Source organism: Melospiza georgiana, chromosome 14, assembly GCF_028018845.1.
Source record: "Melospiza georgiana isolate bMelGeo1 chromosome 14, bMelGeo1.pri, whole genome shotgun sequence".
NCBI lineage: Eukaryota > Metazoa > Chordata > Aves > Passeriformes > Passerellidae > Melospiza > Melospiza georgiana.
Genome location: NC_080443.1, coordinates 19,701,950 through 19,721,483, shown reverse-complemented (window position 1 = coordinate 19,721,483; position 19,534 = coordinate 19,701,950). Strand labels below are relative to the sequence as shown.

General features: G+C 47.2%; 1 protein-coding gene across 2 annotated transcripts in view; it reads right to left on the bottom strand.

Annotated features, from left to right (window-relative positions):
- Positions 1–17,166, bottom strand: part of BANP (BTG3 associated nuclear protein) — a 110,925-nt gene extending 93,759 nt beyond the window's left edge. Inside the window, exons 1-4 of one of the 2 annotated variants that reach the window (XM_058034091.1) lie at positions 17,092–17,166; positions 6,116–6,257; positions 5,225–5,319; positions 3,834–4,033 (exon numbers count right to left, since the gene is read on the bottom strand). In XM_058034091.1, coding sequence (XP_057890074.1) covers positions 3,834–4,033; positions 5,225–5,319; positions 6,116–6,185 — 365 coding nt within the window. In that variant the 5' untranslated portion in view covers positions 6,186–6,257; positions 17,092–17,166. Of the gene's footprint in view, positions 1–3,833; positions 4,034–5,224; positions 5,320–6,115; positions 6,258–15,192; positions 15,633–17,091 lie in introns of those variants that run through there. The other variant, XM_058034093.1, reaches the window with a different exon arrangement.
- Positions 17,167–19,534: the final 2,368 nt, after the last annotated feature.

The following is a 19,534-nucleotide window of genomic DNA, read 5'->3' as shown; positions in this document are numbered from 1 at the left end:
CATTTAAGAACATCTCAACTCTCAATTTTGCATTATTTGACCCCAAACCCACTTGTAAGCAAGGAAACAATGAGCAGAAATCCAGCTCTGGAATCTGGGGGATGTGGAGCCAGGGGGCTTTGCCAAATGGCACATTGCAAAGTGGGTGGACAAGTCTTGTTCTCCAAATTCAATTAAATTGTTCTGCTGATTAAATTCAATGGTAAAACAAACATTTCAATGATCCACACCTACAAAAACACAGCAAACTCAAACATCCCATCTGGTACAAAACTGCATCTGAGGATTAATTAGCCACATTAATTAGCCAATGTTCAACCCCCAAAGAGTTTTGTTCAAGGACACCAGGATGGATCTTGGCTCATTAACTGAGTGCAATTAATCTGCAGTTCCATTTACTACTATCCCAGTCTCATTAAAGACAAAATATAAATGTTTTTATCTCTGTACTTGTTGTCAATTACCCACAAATACATATGGAACAGAACCAGATGTTTGTGGTCTGTTTTTTAACTGTAGCAAAAAAAAATAGGTGCAGGAAAACACCTGAGCTCCATTTACCTTTCAATTCTCTCCATTTTCATCTGAACACCTCCAGCCTGGCCTTGGGCACTTCCAGGGGTGCCACAGCACATACCATGACATATGGGGAAAAGCAACAATTCTGTGGCCCAATCCACAAAATTATGAAAAACCATTCAAATTCTCAGCTCTTAAACTGAAATTTCACTTCACCAAATTATTTTACTCAAAAGCATCCAAATTTTACTTCCACTTCTTCAGTACCCTTTAAAAATCTTGTGATTCCAAAGAGAACTTTTTAATTTGATGACATACACAGTCTCAAGCACACCATTCCAGAAGGCTTTAAGCACCCACACTAACACCATACCTCAGCAGAAGGCTTCAGGTCCTGCCCACACAGAGTAACACCCTGCCACTTCAGAAGGCTGCAGCAGCTGCTCCTCTGTCCTTCAGCCCAGCCTTTTATCCCCTGACCTTCATGGCCTGCACCTGTGTGCCCTCATGTTAATGCCCTGCACCTGTGTGCCCTCTGCTCCCTCATGTTAATGCCCTGCCCCTGTGTGCCCTCATGTTAATGTCCTGCACCTGTGTGCCCTCATGTTAATGCCCTGCACCTGTGTGCCCTCATGTTAATGCCCTGCACCTGTGTGCCCTCTGCTCCCTAATGTTAATGCCCTGCACCTGTGTGCCCTCATGTTCATGCCCTGCACCTGTGTGCCCTCATGTTAATGCCCTGCACCTGTGTGCCCTCTGTTCCCTCACATTCATGCCCTGCCCCTCTGTCCCCTCACATTCATGCCCTGCCCCTGTGTGCCCTCTGTCCCCTCACATTCATGCCCTGCCCCTGAGTGCCCTCACATTCATGCCCTGCCCCTGAGTGCCCTCTATTCATGCCCCATCCCTGGGTGCCCTCTGCTCCCTGGTGCTTGCCCAGCACCCCTGGGCATTCCATGGCTCGTTGCTGTCAGTGCTGCTCTCCTGCTCCTCACACTGTGCCCAGTTAGGGCTGGGCTGTGCCAGCCCCACTCCAGTCACCACAAACTCAGTTCCTGCACAGGGGCAGCCACAGCTTCCCTGGGAATGTGTGCCAGGGCCTGCCATCCTCCCAGGGAGCAATTCCTTCCCACTGTCCCAGCTGGCCCTGCCCTCTGGCAGTGGGAGCCATTCCCTGGGTCCTGTCCAAAGTCCTTCTCCATCTTTCCTGCAGCTCTTCCAGGTCCTGGAAGGCCACACTGAGGTCACCCCAAAGCTCCTCCTGTCCAGGTGAACAATCCCAGCTCTGCCAGCCTTCCTGCTCCATCCTCTGCTCATCCTGCTCCATCCTCTGGGCTCTGTCAGCAGCTCCAGGTCTCTCCTGTGCTGGGGCAGCTCTGCAGGTGGGGTCTCACCTGAGGGGCAGAATCAAGGCCAGGCCCCCCCCAGAAGCACCCCCAGCTCGTGGATTCCCACAGCCCCAATTCTCAGCCAGGATCCTGAGGTATTTACTGGATTTATTCCCTTTTTTCCCCCAAGAGCAGCTGCTCTCCTGGCAGTGCAGCACCATCTTCCCTGACAGCCTTTAATAACCACAACTTTTTGTCACAGCAGCAAACCCAGCATGAGTTTGGTGGCAGGAGGAGGAGAAGGAGGCTGGAGAATCCCATTCCTGTGGAGAATCTGAAAATCCCTATCCCAAACTTGTGGGAAGCTCTGCCTCCTGTGATGGATGGGGGAGAGGGAAGGATACAGAGCTGGTACAATGGAACAGCCTTTAATTGGAAACAATCAACAAGTGATAAAGGGATTTATGGATGAAAGACAGGGAATTCAGGGAAACATTCTGTCCCTGTGCAAATGGAGTGTCCCCAGTGCCAAATTCAACACATCCAGCCCTATTTTCTCTCGAGTCCCACAGGCCACAGTCTGCTCCAGAACAAAAAGCCCTCAGTGCTCTCCTGGCATCACACCTCTGATAATGTGCAACTTCAGACCAACAGCAACAAATATTTGGGGCAGAGATTCCTGCTTTCTTCAAGACTTCTATCTAAATGATGGTGTCAGAGCGGCTGAGGAGCTGTCAGCAAAAATCTGTAACCCAAACCAAAAGATGAAGTACAATCAACAGCCAGGACAGATTTCTGATGGTTGCAGAGATTTAAAAACAAACCAAACCAAACCAAACAGCTCAAGTCTGACAAATTCCTCCAGAAACTCAAAACAGTACAATTTACAGAGGAAAGCATTCACTGAGCATGAATTAATAGGGTCCCAAAGGGGCTGTGGGTTCCTGAAAAGGTTTCTGAAGCCTTTTGTGCAAAAACCACAGCAAAAAGTTCAGCTTGTGCACAAGAACTTGGACATCTCTAAATTAATGACAAGAAGGCTCTTGAAGAAACAATTATTGAGAAAGAAGTACTTAGCAAAAGTCCTGGTGTAAAACTCTGGTTGCTCTCTCTGTGATCCAAGTCTTTATTGCATGTACTTTGTGTCTGTTATTACACAGCTCAGCCATAATTAATCTTTCCAGTGTATGAAGCCCTCAAAAGCAGAGGTAAAAGCAGACACAGCACCTGCTTAAAAGAAAAATTAAATGCCTGCACACCCCTTTGTAATGGAGAGTAAAAAGTAGTTATTCAGAGCAGTATGAAGTGTTTTCCAGCTATAAAAAAAACTGAAAAAGGAGGAAGAAGTGTTGGAGAAAAGAGTCTTTTGTTAAGCAGATTTCTCTGGCTGGGATCACCTTGATGATAAGATGACAGACACATCAAGATTTAGGTATTTAAAACCACATTAGCGGAGTGAGACACAAAGGGACTGCAGGTCAAGCCTGATCTTTCAGCAAAATCTTTCAGCATTAGATTATTCAACAGATTTTCCACCTCCAGCTTCTAACTCCAAAAAAAGCAGAGATATTTTTCTAGCAGGGTTCTTTAGCAAACAAGTTCATAAAACACAGTCCATTGTACTTCTGGTGAAGAGAAGTAAAATGAGAAGCAATTAGAATGATGATGAACTCATTAAGTCAAAACAGCTATAAATAAAAGCAGAGCAAGTCTCAAAAACCTGTCTGAAAGAGCTGCTGAGGCTTTTCCAGGGGATGGATGAAGGAGTCTGGTTTAAGTCAGGATGAAATGTGGGAAGAACTGCAAACTGTCCCTAGACCAGCATCTGCTTCTGAGTAACATCACAAAACTGCTACAAAAATTACCTTCAAGAAGATAAATGAACTCTACCTCCAGCAGCAGCCTCTAGCCAGCTGCAGAGGGAGCAGGAATGGCCAGCTCCTGCATTTGGGGGTTTTAGGGCAGCGGGCAGTGCTGTGTCCTTACCATCGGACTTTATTGCAGGTCTGGGTGGCGCCCAGCGGGGACCCGGCCACCATGGGCACCTGGATGGGGCTGTGCTGCTTGTTCATGACCAGGTCCAGCTTCTCCTCCAGGGACTTGCAGGTGGCCTCCAAGGCCAGCAGCTTGGCCTCGATGCTGTCCAGCCTCAGGCATATGGTCTGGTTGATGGAGTACAGGAACGACTGCGGAGGGAGGAGAAGAACCCGCGCTGAGCGCTCCGAGCTCGTCCCCGCTCCCGAGGAAGCTCCACACAAACGTGACTGGGCAGCAATCCTAGAGGAACTCACAGCCTGTCTAGTGACAAAATCCACCCCTGATGACATCCAGGAGCGTTTCAGCAGGCTCACATTCTTCCAGATCTTTAGCTGGGAGCCAAAAGCAGCCCAGCCAAAGCCATTTTCACCTAAGCACTTTGTCAGGATGATTTCATCCACTGCAAAATCATTTCTAATGACTTGCCAAAGCCTTGCAGCCCACATGTGAAAACAAAAGGATTATAAATCTCTGGATGCATCCTCCTGGATAAAGTTAGTGAGTTTTTTTCCTGCCCAAACAGATAAATTGCAGTGGAAATTGTATCAACACAAAAAATCTCAGAGACAATTAATGCCACTCACTTCAGCTTCCTGCTGAACAGCAAATCAAGAAAAGCAAATAAATAAAATCTGTTTTGCTAAGCAATCTTTTTGAAAAGAAAACATATTCCACTTGAGTTCTCCTGGGAAAACAGGCCATTAGAGGGAGAGCTGCACTCTGTGTGCTTTGCAAACAGCAGCTGTGCCATCTTGTGGCCCTGCAGCCACTGAGCACCCCAAACCCCTCCTTCACACAGCTCCAGCCCCTGGGATCGCCCCAAAAATACAGAATTACACAGCACAGTGGCTGTGGCACTGAAATATCATCAGGTACTCACACTCCAGGGCAAAAACCAGCCCTGAATCACAGCAGGGTGATTTCTGAGCTCCTGAGCCAGAATTAAATGTGAATTATCTATCGGGAAAATGCTGTTAGCTTCAAATAATAGCTTCAAACATGGCTGAAAGTATCTACAAACTGTAACACAAACACATCCTCAAGTTCATTTTTTTGGTCAACTTCATTTACTTTATCAAAAAATGTCCCAATACAGAAGTTTTGGGTCAGTGGAATTAATTCTGGTGATATTTTACACTACATCTGAAATTCTTGCTACTAATTCTACACTGAAAAAGTAGACAATTATCCAGATTTTTAAATTTGTACCTAAAAATGCACAAGTATCTACCAGAGTAATTCCAGTATTAAGTATAAACAATTTATTTTACATTTTTGTAATAACTTCCCCTAAACTAAATTATCATTAAAATGAAACCCAGGAAAGAGGATTAAATAACCTTAATAGAGGGATCCTGGCAGTTGATTTCTATCCTCTGACGTTTCAGGGCAGGTTCCACATCATCATCTGCCACCTCATGGTTCTCCAACACAACTGCAAAGGAAACAAAAAGGTTTTTGCATTGCCAAGGTTTAGAGCCTGAGAGGACAAAGCTCAAATTAAAACCACAAAAGCCTGTAAATTTAATTAAGATACTTAATGTGTTCTTTGACACTTGCTTGGGGTTTCTTTCAAATCTCTGACAGTGGTGATGGGACCAGGTTTGAGTTCCTCTACCAAGCAAAGACTTTTGTAGGACTGGCAGGTTCCAGTTTCTCCTCCAACTCTTTGGGACCATTTCTGAGGTAACTTTTTCATTTTCTACCACAAAAGCAGTTTTTTTGGCCTGTGTCTCTCATTTCCATTACTGCTCTTCCTTGCAATAGCCACAGAGGACCAACATCTCAATAGATTTTCACTCAGGAAGTCAATTTCTGAGCAAGTGATATCCAAATATTTACTTTCAGAAGTGTTTTGCCATTTGACTGTCCAAAGAATTTTAATAATGGATGAGACAAAGTGTCTTACACATAAAACAATTGCTAATGGATGGGGAACAGTTTCCATTGGAGGAAAACATTAACCATGGGAAAAAACAAGACTGCAGGAATATTTCAGTGGTTTTGGGGTTAGTCTACCCCTGCACAAAAAACAAACAGGCAATTAAGAGAAAAGTGAAATAAATAAAATAATCTGATCTAAAGAGTTTGAGGATACACAAGCGAAGCTCTGGAAATCATGGCACATGGGCTTCAAAAGCACCTTTTGGAATAAAACCCTGCTTTGTATTTTAAAGAAAAGCTCAGCAGTGATTTCCAGTTCATGGGCACTGCTGGAAGTCTCCTCCTACCTGGATTATCAGGAGTCAGGTCCTCCACAGCAATCTGAACCACATCTGCCAAATCCTGCTCTGACATCATTCAGAACCTGCAGCAAAACCCCTCAGGCACCACTGCAGCTCCCCAGGGCAGAGCTGGCCCAGGCATGCACTCCTGCAAAACAGCAGCAAGGACAGGGTTAATATTTGTGAAACAGCTCAGACAGCACCAACACCTCCGGTTTTTCATTCTCCCTTTATCAGAAATTCGGTTCTCAGAGAACTGACCAAGCTACAAAAGGATTTTCCAGTGGCATCCACAGCTCAGCCCCTGCAGGAGGAACCTCCCTGCCCCAGGGCTGAGGCAGGAGCTGAGGCTTTCCTTGCTCTTCACTGCACATTCCCAGGGACGAGGAGAACTTTCAGCTCACAGTCTCAAAGTTCACAAAGCTCCAATCCACACCAGATTTGCAAATTCTGAATCTTAACAGGCCTCTAAAATCTTCCTAAACTCAGTGAGAACCAGGAATTTCCTCACATCTTGTTACAACTAAAGCAAAACTTGACTTTTTTCTTCAGGATGAACTTGCCTGGGTTTTCTACAGCTCAGCTCTGATGAAACCTTTTTCAGGATATGGTCCTGATTTTAAAGTCAGAATATTTCTCAGCCTTGCTCCCCTGGAATTCTCAGTCCAGGTTATTTATTAGTGTTTTAAGAGAAACCTTCAACTTGTAAAATTGAAATAAAATCACTGCAATCTCTCCTAGCTTCTACCATTTTACAAAGGGCTGGACAAGGAATACCAAGAGATCAGTGGACTTTTCTTTTTTCCTTTTTTAACCTGGAGTAAAAAACACTGGAGAGATAAATGGAGATTTACTGATGGAAATGATAATTCATCCATCAACACAGAATCAAATCCAGCTATGCACAATGATTTTCCTCTTCCACTCGAGCCCAAGAAATCCATCAGGCCAGACGTGGAGAGGATAAATTTTTAGGAGAGCAACACAACCTAGAGAAGGATTCTGAGGAGGCCTCCCCACATCCCCAAACTGTTTACCCAAAACACCAGCTCTGCCAGCACTGAGTCACTTGAAATTCTGCTCATGGTGAAAGACTTTTGGGCCAGCACAGCGTGTGGCAGCAAGCCCAAAAACCCTGGCAGCCCTTCCATGGTCGTGGATGCCATTTTGGCAAGTGAAATTTGCCATTTCTGAGAAGTCCTGGTGCCCAGCCAGGCTGAGCAGAACAAAGCAGCTGTGCTGTTCCATGCTGTCACACACGGCCTGCACAGGAGAGCCCTGCCCTCGCCTTCAGGGGACACAGCCACCCCTGCAAGCACCAAAAGAGGCCAAATTAGAGCAAATTAGAACTGTTTAAAAGCTTATTATTTACAGGGGTCACTGTGATTCACTTGGTTATGACAGGACTCACTGATGCTGCACGTGTTGCATTGAAACCTCTCATAGCAACAAATTTCTCCTCTGAAGGAATTGCAATTAAATTGTAATAAATGTATCAATCCACTTTAATGCTTCACTTATTTAGCACAAAAAATCCTGAGTAACTCCTGGCCCTGCACAACTCAAGATGCAAACACATACCTTCAAAATTAAATTTAAAAATCACTAAATTCAATTTTTCTTCAGTTATTTCCTGTTTCCAACACCCATTGTCCACCTCTCAGGGGCCATAGGTTGAAAGTGTTCAACTTCACCTCAGGAATGCCCAAATATTCTGTCCCAAATGTTCAGCTTCAGGAATACCCAAATATTCTGTCCCAGAGCCTTGAAACAAGGGCACAACCACAACTGGCAGAGCAGCTACAGCGCACACAGAGAAATGTGTGTTCATAACATCAGTATTTACTTCAATTTAAACAAATGTTATTCCAATTTCACTAAGTCAGATACAACTTGGAAGAAATCAGCCACAATTGTTCCTTTTCAAAGCCAGGACAAAATTCCCTTCTGCTGCCATCCTGGATCAAAGCATGAAGGGGAAAACAAATAAATACAAACAAAATAACAAATAAATTTGTTATGAATCCTGGGGATTAGGAAAGCCCAAGGAAGCTGCAGCCAGTGCTGTTCTCACACCTTGAATAAAGAGTTCCTCTCCCAAATTCACCATTTCCATTTCTAACAGTAAATTTTATTGGTGGGATGACCTTGCTTTAGAACCAAGGGGAAAAGCCTGATCAAATTCAACAGGATGAGAGTTAGAGGAGTTTATCAGCTTCCAAAAGCTTCAGTCAACAAATCCAGAGTAACTTTGCCATTATGGTTTCCATGTACTTTACTCAATGAAGTATTTACCAGTTTTCCTCACGTAAAACACTCTTTTTCTTGAAATTTCCTCTATATTCCCCCTTTTTTTCCACCTCCTGTCTGAAACTTTAGTCCCCATTAAATCTAAATTAAGTGTATGTACATTGGCATCAGGCCACCAGCGCTGAACTACTCCCAGGAACAAATTTTCAGTTATAAAAAAGAAATATTAACAGAAAGCCAGGAAGCTGGGGATCAACCACAGCAGGGCCAAGGAACGTGCCCACCTCTCCTCCCCAAGCAGCACATGGAAGTTGGATCAACACAGGAATATTTTATGGACACTTTGCCCCTGGCTGGGAGAGGGGATGGGGAGGAAGGTTCTACCAGGCAGTGGAAAATATTCCATTAAAGGAGCTCCTGGCCAGCCAGGCTCACACCAATTACAGCTTTTGGTGGATCTGTGCTGCACTTTTGGATTCTCCCAGAGAATTCCAGGGGCTCCTCCAACTCTAAAAGTGGGGAACCATTCATGTGTCTCCCCTCTCCACTCCCAATTCCCTGGGTGCCTCCAAAGGGCCAGTCTGGATCCATGAGGTTCCACAGAACCCTTGGGAACAACAACCCCAGGAGCTCCAGGCCGGAAAGCTGGGAAAGGACAGGGGCTGAACAGGAGCCCAGGTGGGCAAGAGGCCACTGGCACCTGGCTGGCACCAGCCCTGGCATGGCCACAACCCCAGGGCAGGGACTGTCCCTGTGCTGGGCACGGCTGAGGCCACACCTGGGGCTCTGCTCAGGTTTGGGCTCCTCCAAGACAGACCTGGAGGGGCTGGAGTGTGTCCAGGGAAGGGAATGGGGCTGGGAAGGGAATGGAGGATCCTGAGGGAGCTGGGAAGGGAATGGAGAATCCTGAGGGAGCTGGGAAGGGAATGGAGAATCCTGAGGGAAATGGGAAAGGGAATGGAGAATCCTGAGGGAGCTGGGAAAGGGAATGGGGAATCCTGAGGGAACTGGGAAAGGGAATGGGGAATCCTGAGGGAGCTGGGAAAGGGAATGGAGAATCCTGAGGGAGCTGAGGGGGCTCAGCCTGGAGCAAAGGAGGCTCAGGGGCCCTCCTGGCTCTGCACAGCTCCTGCCAGGAGGGAACAGGGACAGGAGCAGAGGGAACAGCTCAGGCTGGGCCAGGGCAGGCTCAGCTCGGACAGCAGCAGGAATTTCCCCATGGAAAGGGGGGTCAGGGATGGGAACTGCCCAGCGAGGGCTGCAGTGCCCATCCCTGGAGGTGTCCCAGCAATTCCTGAGCTGGCACTCGGTGCTCTGGGCTGGGGACAAGGTGGGGATGGGGCACAGCTGATCCCAGAGCTCCTTCCACCCTCAATAACCAATTCTGTGAAATCCCAGGTTCTCTTAGGGGTTCTCTAACCCCTCTGAGCTCTTACAGCCATTACCAGAGCAGCTCTTCCAGTGCCCCCCTTTCCCCCCCCCACTTTGTTCCTCTGATCCAATAATCCCAGCAGACACCTGCTGGATAAATGAAACTACAACTAAAAATTATCTCATTTTCCCTTAAAAATGGGAGCAAAAAGCCTTGAGCATCCCTGTAAGCACTTGCCTGGAAGTGGCTCCAGTACTGGAATACTCAAGAAAAACCTCATCACAGACAACTAAAGATATAAATTTAAAGCTGATTAGATAAATTACATTAAATATCTCTGCCAATACTCTTACTCAGAATTGATACACTTAACACAGAATTCAATCAGCATTTGTTTAATTAAGTAAATTAATATTTGTAAGCAACTAAATTAAATTCACCTGAATTCCAGATTAGCTTTTCCACACACAAGTTTAATGTAATTTAATTAATCTATTTTAAAACATTAATTCTGAATAATTCTTCTGAGCAGTCCCTTGTAAACAAAGCTATTTACTGAAATATCTGATGGCTTTCCCTGGTCACAGGGCAGCATTCCAAAGTGGATAATCAAACCCATCCAATGCCTTGTTGACACAGGAGAACATGCACAAAACAGAAACCTTCTCTCATATTAATTAGCAAGGGTAAACATTATCTTTAAAAAAACCCAAACACATTCCAAAGCTCTGCTTGGAGTGTGGAATTGCACTGCTCTGGCTGGAGCAGCTGAGCTCTCTGCACATTTCCCAGTGCTATTGATAAATGAAAATCTTCCTTTAGATTCCAACTTGCACTGTGGCAAATGTTCCTGCAGCTTGTGTGGGAAAAGCTGGGAAATGCCATTTCCCTCTGCCCAGCCCCAGAGCCTCAAACGTTCTTCCTCTTCTTCATTCCACTCTTCCCTCTGATCAGTTAAAGGCACAGCTCAAATATGGAATTTCTGTTCCAAAAATCTTTATCCAAGCGCATTTGGAATCATGAAATTGTTGGGGTGGGAAGGGGCATTGAGGCTCATCCCATCCCATCCCAGCCCAGGGACACCTCCCACTGCCCCAGGCTGCTCCAGCCCTGCCCAGCCTGGCCTTGGGCACTGCCAGGGATCAGGGGCAGCCTCAGCTGCTCTGGGAAATCACCCCAGGGCCTCACCCCCATATCCCATCTGTCCCTGTCCATGGAAAACTATTCCCCTCAAATGAACTTAATTCATTAATTGAGCCCATTTTTCTCAGCCAAAGGTCCTTATCCTGCAAAAACTCCTCTGATTTAGTGAGACTTCCCAAGGTTTTCCACAGCAGGTACCACAAAGCCCAGCCCGGTGACAGGAATAAAGCCAGCACAGGCCAGGGCTGATCTCCAGGAGCAGAGAAATGACCTCAAGCTGCACAGGGATTATGGTATAAACATCATCCACGCCCTCCAGGGAACATGCAGAGGACAAAATACTCATTAATTCAGTTTTTATTGAAATCCCTGCAGGGAAACAGCCCAGAGGGGCACTGAGCTGTCTCTGGGTATGGAATTATCCCCACTTAACTCCACCTGGGAAGCAAACTATGGGATCCCAGCAAAGCAGCAGCCCCAGAACAGGACAGGACTGGCCCTGGGAAGGGCTCCAGGAACAAGAATCCCCCTCTGGAGGCTCCAAACCCCTGGCACAGCTGGGACCCCCCTGAAGAGTCCTGGGGAACAACCCCTGGAGCAGCTCCAAGGGCACAGCTGGGAATGTTGGGATAATTCCACACATGAAGTTAATCCCGGGAGTTACAAAGCTCAGGACACAACAATTCTCATTTCAGACTCTCTGGGACTTGCAGCAATTCTCTAACCCAGAGCCTGGCTTTTCCTCCATGAAAAAATCACCTTGCTTGGCAGCTGGAACAGAATCTTCCTGCACCAATTCCCGATTCAGCCACACCAGTGCAAATGGAACACAATAATAAGCAACAATTTAAGAGCATGCAGGGCTCAAAGCTCCATAAATCCAAGAACCTCCTTTGAGCCCCAGCTCTCTGCAGCCCATCACATTATGAATTAAAACTTATTTTTAGGAGGAAGAGATCAGATTTACACTTCCTTCTTACTACCCAAAACTACAAATGAGAATAATTTTTCTTAGCATCTGTTTGGCTGTCACCCTTATCCTCAATCCACCTTAAAAGACAAGGAAAAACATTGTGTTTGAATTAAATTTCATAGTGAAACCACACAAACATTTCAGTTTAACAGCTTAAAAATGAGTGTAATAGTAGACAACAGCTTTGATTCAGCCAAAGATCAGGAAAAATGTCTGTTTTTCAAAAAAAAAAAAAAAAAAAAGATAGAAATGTTCCCTATCTGGGAAAACCAGGACATCAGCTACAACATTCTGGAGATGGATATAGCAAAGAAATATCACTCACAGAGGTGTAACGGTGATGGACTCCAGAGCAAGTGGTAAAATTCAGCTAGCAACCAAAAACAGGAAACAGTTGCTCCAGGAATAAAGGAGCTGGAAGCTCTGGAGTAGAAAACCTCCCAGGGAGGCAGAAATTCTCAAGTATTACCACGAAAGCTGCCATTATTATTGTTGGTTTATTGTTTTGCCTTCAGAAATATTTGCTTTTTAGGTTTTTTTTTTTTTTTTTTGGTTCCACCTGGTACAAGGCACTGTTTTGCTTGGATATCTTCTCCCAACTCCTCTAACCCTGGCACCACTCCTAACACAACAGCCAACAAATAAATACCCCAGGAATGCCTTCCCTGCTGGCCAGGCACAGGAACGGCAGCGGGTGGTCACACAGAGCAGGAATTCCAGCCCAAATTCCCTGTGGAGCCTGTACAGACCCCGCTGCCGTGTGCCAGCCCCCCCTGGCACAGCCTGCAGGGGATGATTCCCCAGGAGCTGGGCAGGAAATGTTCACACATTGAACATTCAAAATGTTCACACAAACATTCAAAATGTGCCCAGCTCTGCCCTCAGGTGCCTGAATTCGATTTGCAGCCATTCAATCCCGCGGAACTCGGCAGCCACCCCCGGGCAAGGAGCTGTGTGTGCCTGCAGGGGCTGAATTCCGGATCCTGGCGAGATTGTTCCCCACAGGGATCGTTCACACCACGCACAGTTTGTAAGAGTTTGCTGAAAAGCAGCAAATGTGAGAGCAGACCTGCCCAGACAGCAAATCCCGTCCCGTTGTTTTCTTGTTTTCAGCCACTAGATGGAGGATTTTTATTGGGAACAGCCCCAAAAATCCTACGAGGACTTCCAGGGCAGGTTTAGGAGGAGATCAGGGAAAGGTTCTGCCCTCAGAGGGTGCTGGCACTGCCCAGGGGCTGCCAGAGCTGCAGCAGAGGTTGGACAGCGCTGCCAGGGGTGCCCAGGGGGGGAATTTGGGAATGCCCTGGACTGGAGGAACCCTGGGGGTCCTTCCAGCTCAGGGCATTCCATTATTCCAGGAAATTCAAACTTCCAGGATTAATTTAACATCCACTTTCCACTACCCCAGGGTGCTCCAGCGTCCAGCCTGGCCTTGGGCAGTGCCAGGGACCCAGGGACAGCCACAATGCTCTGCAATCTGTGCCAGGGCTCCCCACCCACCCACGGGAGGAATTCATTCCCAATATCCCACTTATCCCTCCTTCTCTACGGCCCTTCTCTCTTGGCCTGCCAGCTTACCTTTAGCAACAAAAGAGAATAATAATAATAATAATTTATAGTTTTTTCTCGTTTTTTCCTAATATGTGCACTGCTAGGCCTCAATACACTGGAAAAAGTTTCCGATCCAGCAATTCCAGAGGAGACAAGAACAGCCCCCAGTGTTGGCACAGGCTGCTGCTGCTACTACAAAAAAGCAGGAAAGCCAACATCAAATACAACCTGCTCACTCCAAAGTCTTCTAATGGATTTTCCTGCTGCAGGCATCAAGGAAAAAGAACCTTTCCAGCTGCCAAACCAGACCTTAGCACTGCTGTATAACAGAGAGATAGCAGGAGTTTTAAATTCTTGCCAAAAAAAATAATGAAGAGCATCATTTCGGTAGGAGAACATGAATTGAGCAGTTCTTCAAAATCCGAGTTATTTTCATAGGATTATTGAGGGTGGAAAAGAGCTCTGGGATAATGGAGTTCACCCTGTGCCCCATCCCCACCTTGTCCCCAGCCCAGAGCACCGAGTGCCAGCTCAGGAATTGCTGGGACACCTCCAGGGATGGGCACTGCAGCCCTCCCTGGGCAGTTCCCATCCCTGACCCCCCTTTCCATGGGGAAATTCCTGCTGCTGTCCGAGCTGAGCCTGCCCTGGCCCAGCCTGAGCTGTTCCCTCTGCTCCTGTCTCTGCTCCTGGAGCACAGCCCAACCTCCCATCCTGCCTCCAATTTTAAATTTTCATTTAAATCCACCTGGTCCTGGCTTGGCAGCTCCCCTCCCTGCAGTTAAAAGAAAAATCCCAACTAAATTCAGTTTTAAATTCCCCAAAGTTTCAATTCAGAGGGTGCTGGGGAGGATCAGGTTAGTCTGTTTATACCTGAGGGAAAGGGAACTCCCCACTGCCATCAATTCCCTCCATTCTTCTCCATGGTAAAACTCAGATTTTCAGAGCTTTGAACTGAATATATTCTTCCCTTAAGCGCCCTAAAGTAAGGGGTTACAAACAGGAAGCAACATCAAATGATTCTGTTCAACAGACACCACCACAAATGATTTTATTTCAAGTCCCACATACCAAGGGTGTGATGAAATTAAACCTTTTGTATGTTTTTCAGTCTAACTGGTTGCAAAATTCACTATTTTCCAGCACCTTTAAAAACCTAAACCTGCAAGAAACAAGTGGTTTATGTGACTGTGAAGACATTTTATTCCTTTTATTTTACTTGGGAAAGAAAAAAAATAAAATGTGATGATTACCCTGTCGATGATACGGATAAGAAAGAAAATAAGGTTATTTCAACTGTCAATAACTAAATATTGAGTCTTAAACTAAAGGAAATCAACCTGTGACCAAAATTTTATTGGCAAAGTTCTGCATACAAAGACATTTTGTAGTTCTAAATCCAACCTGGCTTTGCTCTGTCTCCTCCTACAAGTGGCTCAATCCCAGCAACTCCAATTCCAAGGAAAGAGATGAAAACCCTGGAATTCTGACAAAATGAAGGAAGACCTGGAATTCTGACACAATAAAGGAAAACCCTGGAATTCTGACAAAACGAAGGGAAGCCCTGGAATTCTGGCACATTAAAGCTGTGTCTTGCTCCTGCACCTACAAAGCTTCACAAGATGAGGGAGAAGCTCAAGAGAAAACCAGAGGCAAACTCAAATCCTGGCAAAGAGGAGCCTCTCCCTGGAATTCCCTGGGAGTGAATCCCTTGGGACACCCCAACTCCTTTCCAAGCCAAAGCAAATCCACAATCAGCAGCTCTGAGCTGTGACTAAAGCTCATTTTCCTCACCTGATTGCCCAAAATTCCAGAAGAAGGATGGTAAAAGCAGCACAGGCAGGAGAGGAGCCCTTTTCCAAACTTATTTCTTGGAGCAGGTGCCTCTGGAAGCTGCAGCTGTGAGCATTGCTAATTAGCACCACGCCCTTAATGGTTTTATTAAACTGCTCTGGATGTTATTAATCAATTAGTTCTTTGAAGGAACCTTAATTAACACCTGCTCTGGAACCACACAACTTTCACATGGCTGGGTGACTCAGACAGAAAACCCAGCTGTAGAAGAGATGATAAATTGAAAAAACAAAGTTCTAAAATGTTTGTGGCCTCTGGAGAAGATGGAATGTTTCCCAAATCCAACCTCCATCTTTTTATTCTCCCAATAAATTAATTAATCTTTCTGCCTAACATCTATTACTGAAAATGGAACTACTTCCATTGAATGATGGGAAAAGGTGCTCAGGGTTTCAGAATCAAAGTCTTGTTATTCTGGTAAATTTCTATAAACAACTATTTAAAACATGTATATATTTATATATATATATATAAACTTCCTAATAGAGAAAACCCTCTGTTTCAAGAGTCGCTGCTATGAAATTCAAACACTTTTTTGATATTTTAAAATCTTGGTTGAAGTATTTAAAGTTATAAAATATCAGGTTTGCCTCTTGATATCCATAGGGCACCACACCTCAGGTAACCTCACACAGACGGCAAGAAAGTACCAAAATCACTCCAAAATTCCACTTTAAAGCTGCTTCCAACCAAAGAAATATCTCAGTTGCTAATAACCCTTGTTTACTTCAAAAAGTCTTCCCTGGAGAGCTCCAAAAATAAACTGATCCATAAACTATCTGTGCCATAGCAGGATAAAATGACTATATTTGGTGAAGTACACAACTTGCCACTGTGGATGGATTTAAAAATAAAACAAAAAAAAAGAAAAAAAAAAAAGCGGGGGGGGGCGGGGGGGGGGGAGAGAAAAAGGAGGCAACACTTGAATTGCAAATAAGGGTATCGGGATACCGAGTGTGATGAGAGAATCCTGGAATAGTTTGGGTGGGAAGGGACTTTAAAGCTCATCTCGTTCCAGCCCTGCCATGGCAGGGACACCTCGCACCATCCCAGGCTGCTCCGAGCCCTGTCCAGCCTGGCCTTGGGCACCGCCAGGGATGCAGGGGCAGCCACAGGGAAAGCGGTGCCAGAGCCTCAGCACCCGCACAGGGAAGAACTGCGGCTCAAAATCGCATGGAAAGCACTCAATGTCAAACAGCTGGCTGGCATGGAGAGGACACAGAACACCAACCCTGCTATGGGTGTGGAGAACCCTGTCAGGCACTGAATGAGCACACACGGGGCTGTGCCCGGACCCTGCCGCACCAGGGCAGGCACGGAGGAGCTCCCAGCCCAGCCATAAACACATCCCGGGGGACAGCGGGACACCGAGCCCGGCACTCGGGAGCCCGGCACGGGGTGAGCCCCGGAGCGGAGCGGGAAGAGCCAAACCTTCGGGTGGAAGGGACCTCAAAGCTGATCCCGTTCCAGCCCTGCCACGGCACGGACACCTTCCAGCATCCCAGGCTGCTGCGAGCCCTGTCCAGCCTGGCCTCGGGCACTGCCAGGGATGCATGGACAGCCCCATCTTGTCCGGGCACCCCGTGCCGGGGCCTCAGCGCCCTCACCGGGAGGATTTTCTCCCCGATATCGAGCCACGGGCGACCCCCATGAGAGCGATGGGGGGAGGCGGAGGGGGGCGCGCGGCCCCCCCGCCTCGGCCGCTCCCTCCCCGCCGGCTCGCGGCCCGGGGAGCGCGGCGGGAGCGCGGTGTGTGCTCGGTGTCCCCGTGCGGGGCCGTGCGGGCGGCCGGGGGGTGGCCGCGTAGCGGAGGCTCCCGCCCGCGGGGCGCCGCGTTACCGTGTGAGGCGGGCGCCGAGTTCTCGTGGTGTTTTGTGCGGCGGCTGCGATAATGGCGTCCTTCCTCGCGAGAGATCCGGCCCGGGGCCCCGCGCCGCGCACGCGCCGCGCCCGTGCGCGCGATGCCCCCGCCCTTCCCCGCCGAGGCGCCGCAGCGGGGACCGGACTACGAGTCCCAGAGGGCAGCGCGCGCGCCCCCGCAGGAGCACGCCGGGACCTGTAGTACGCGCGGGGTGGCGCGGGGCGTGCCGGGAAGTGTAGTCAGGGAGTCACGGAATCGCGGGTTCATTGAGGGTGGAAAAGAGCTCCAGGATCACCGAGTCCCACCTGTGCCCAGTCCCCACCACAAGGGCCCAGCCTGAGCCGTTCCCTCTGCTCCTGTCCCTGTCCCTGTTCCCTCCTGGCAGGAGCTGTGCAAAGCCAGGAGGGCCCCCCCTGAGCCTCCTTTGCTCCAGGCTGAGCCCCCTCAGCTCCCTCAGGATTCTCCATTCCCTTCCCAGCTCCCTCAGGATTCTCCATTCCCTTTCCCAGCTCCATTTCATTCCCTGGACACGCTCCAGCCCCTCAATATCCGCAGCACTCAGCCAGCAGAGCCGGCAGATGAAACAGGAATCTGCACCTCCAAAATCATTCGCACCTTTCCCATCTGCTCCTTCCATCAGATTCCTCCCCCCTGACAGTTCCTGGGTTTGGAGCTGACATGAGCTGGATGTCACTGTGGTGCTGAGGACAGCAATGTCACCGTGCCCAGAGCACACTGAGCAGCAGGCAGCAGTGGGAATTTGCTAAATTGGCTCCTCAGCCTTGCTCCTCTGTCACTCCTGTGTGTGCCGTGAGAACAGCAGGGCTGGGTGAAGGTGGGGAACGCGCCATGAACCTGCTGGGGATGATAAAAATATGCAAAAAGCCCCAAAAAAAGAAGCACGGAGGAAGTGTGTGCAAATGGCTCTGAAAGAGGACAAAGATTAGACGATTTTGTCTTTATATAGCACAGTGCTGCCCAATAAACACCAACCACACTTCACTTTTCAGCTTCACCGTAGCTAGCAGCAACTCTCAGACTTCTGCATTAAAACATTCCTTAAATAAGACAAATAAAAATTCCTAAATGAGATGCCTAATGGGGTTCTCCAGTGCCATTCACAAAGCTGAATCCACTCAGGCTCAGCTGTAAGTGTTTCTCCAGACACCTGCAGGCCTGGTGTGTTGGGAAATTGCTCCCTCATGCAGGTTTGGGAGTGCTCAGCTGAGCCTGTTGATTTATTTACTGTGTTCTCCCCCTTCACAAGCAGATCAGGCAGTTCAAAGGTTAAACTACTTAGAGTCTGACTTTTCACACAGGATTATTTCACGCTTTGCTGCACCGATTTGCCCTGTAACAGTTTTGCTAAAGAGTTTCTGCTGGACTCAAGCAATTGCAGGTCCCAGCTGGAAAAACAGGGATACAAATATCCCTGTTCCAGCTGCTGGTAAATGCTTTTGCCATCCTAAACCAGCCTGAGGTAAAACTGCCCTGTTCTCTCATATTTTCATGATATTGCCACTCCAAAGATTATTAACTCCTGTTTGCTGGAGGTGTGAGGTGTTTCTCCTCTGGAGAGCCATGAATCATTTCCCAACACAAACATAAATCTTTCATTGTCATAAACCAGTTATGGTATTTACCCAAAGTTAATTTAGCTCAAATTAACTGCAGGAAATACTGGCGGGATCCAAGTGATGTCTGTGGCTGTGATCAGAGATAAGGGCAGAATAAACAAATAAAACAATTTATCCCAAGGGAGGCTGCAGCACCTCCTCCTGCCAGTCCACTCTGATCCAGCAGCTGAGAATCCACAATTACCTCACCCCTTAGAGGAGTTTTTCCCTCTTTACCAGAGAAATGAGTTTGGATTCTTTTCCAAACCAGGAGGCATTTCTTTTTAAAATTATGGATGACACCCATAAATCATAGAAAGTCTCTTTTATCCTTGTTTACCCTGTGTTTCCCTGAGACTGCACAGCAGAAATGACAAACACTTCATGCAGCACAAAGTCTGACTGGAAACACTGGGAAGCAGCAAGAGGAAAAAGATCTTTCTGCTCAATCTGAAGGGCCAGATTTGGCTCTTTAGTCTCCGATTCCCAGTACCAATGAGTGACTGACCAAAGGGTAATTGCTTCCTGTGCTTCACAATCTCCTGAGCTTCAGCTGCTGCCAAAACTGAGCTCCTGTGACTATTTCTGCAATAACTGAAAGAAATTCAGTGTAATCCCCATTTAGTGAATGAGGGCTTCACTTTACTCTGGGCTAAGTCTGCCTATGAGCAAATGCCAAGAAGAACTTGATACGCTGGAAGGTTTTTTCTGATTTAAACCATGATAATTTGCTCAAGTGCCTACATCAAATCCATTCTTAATTTCCTGTCCTCATATAAAAGCAACTGAGAACTTCAGGCTGCTA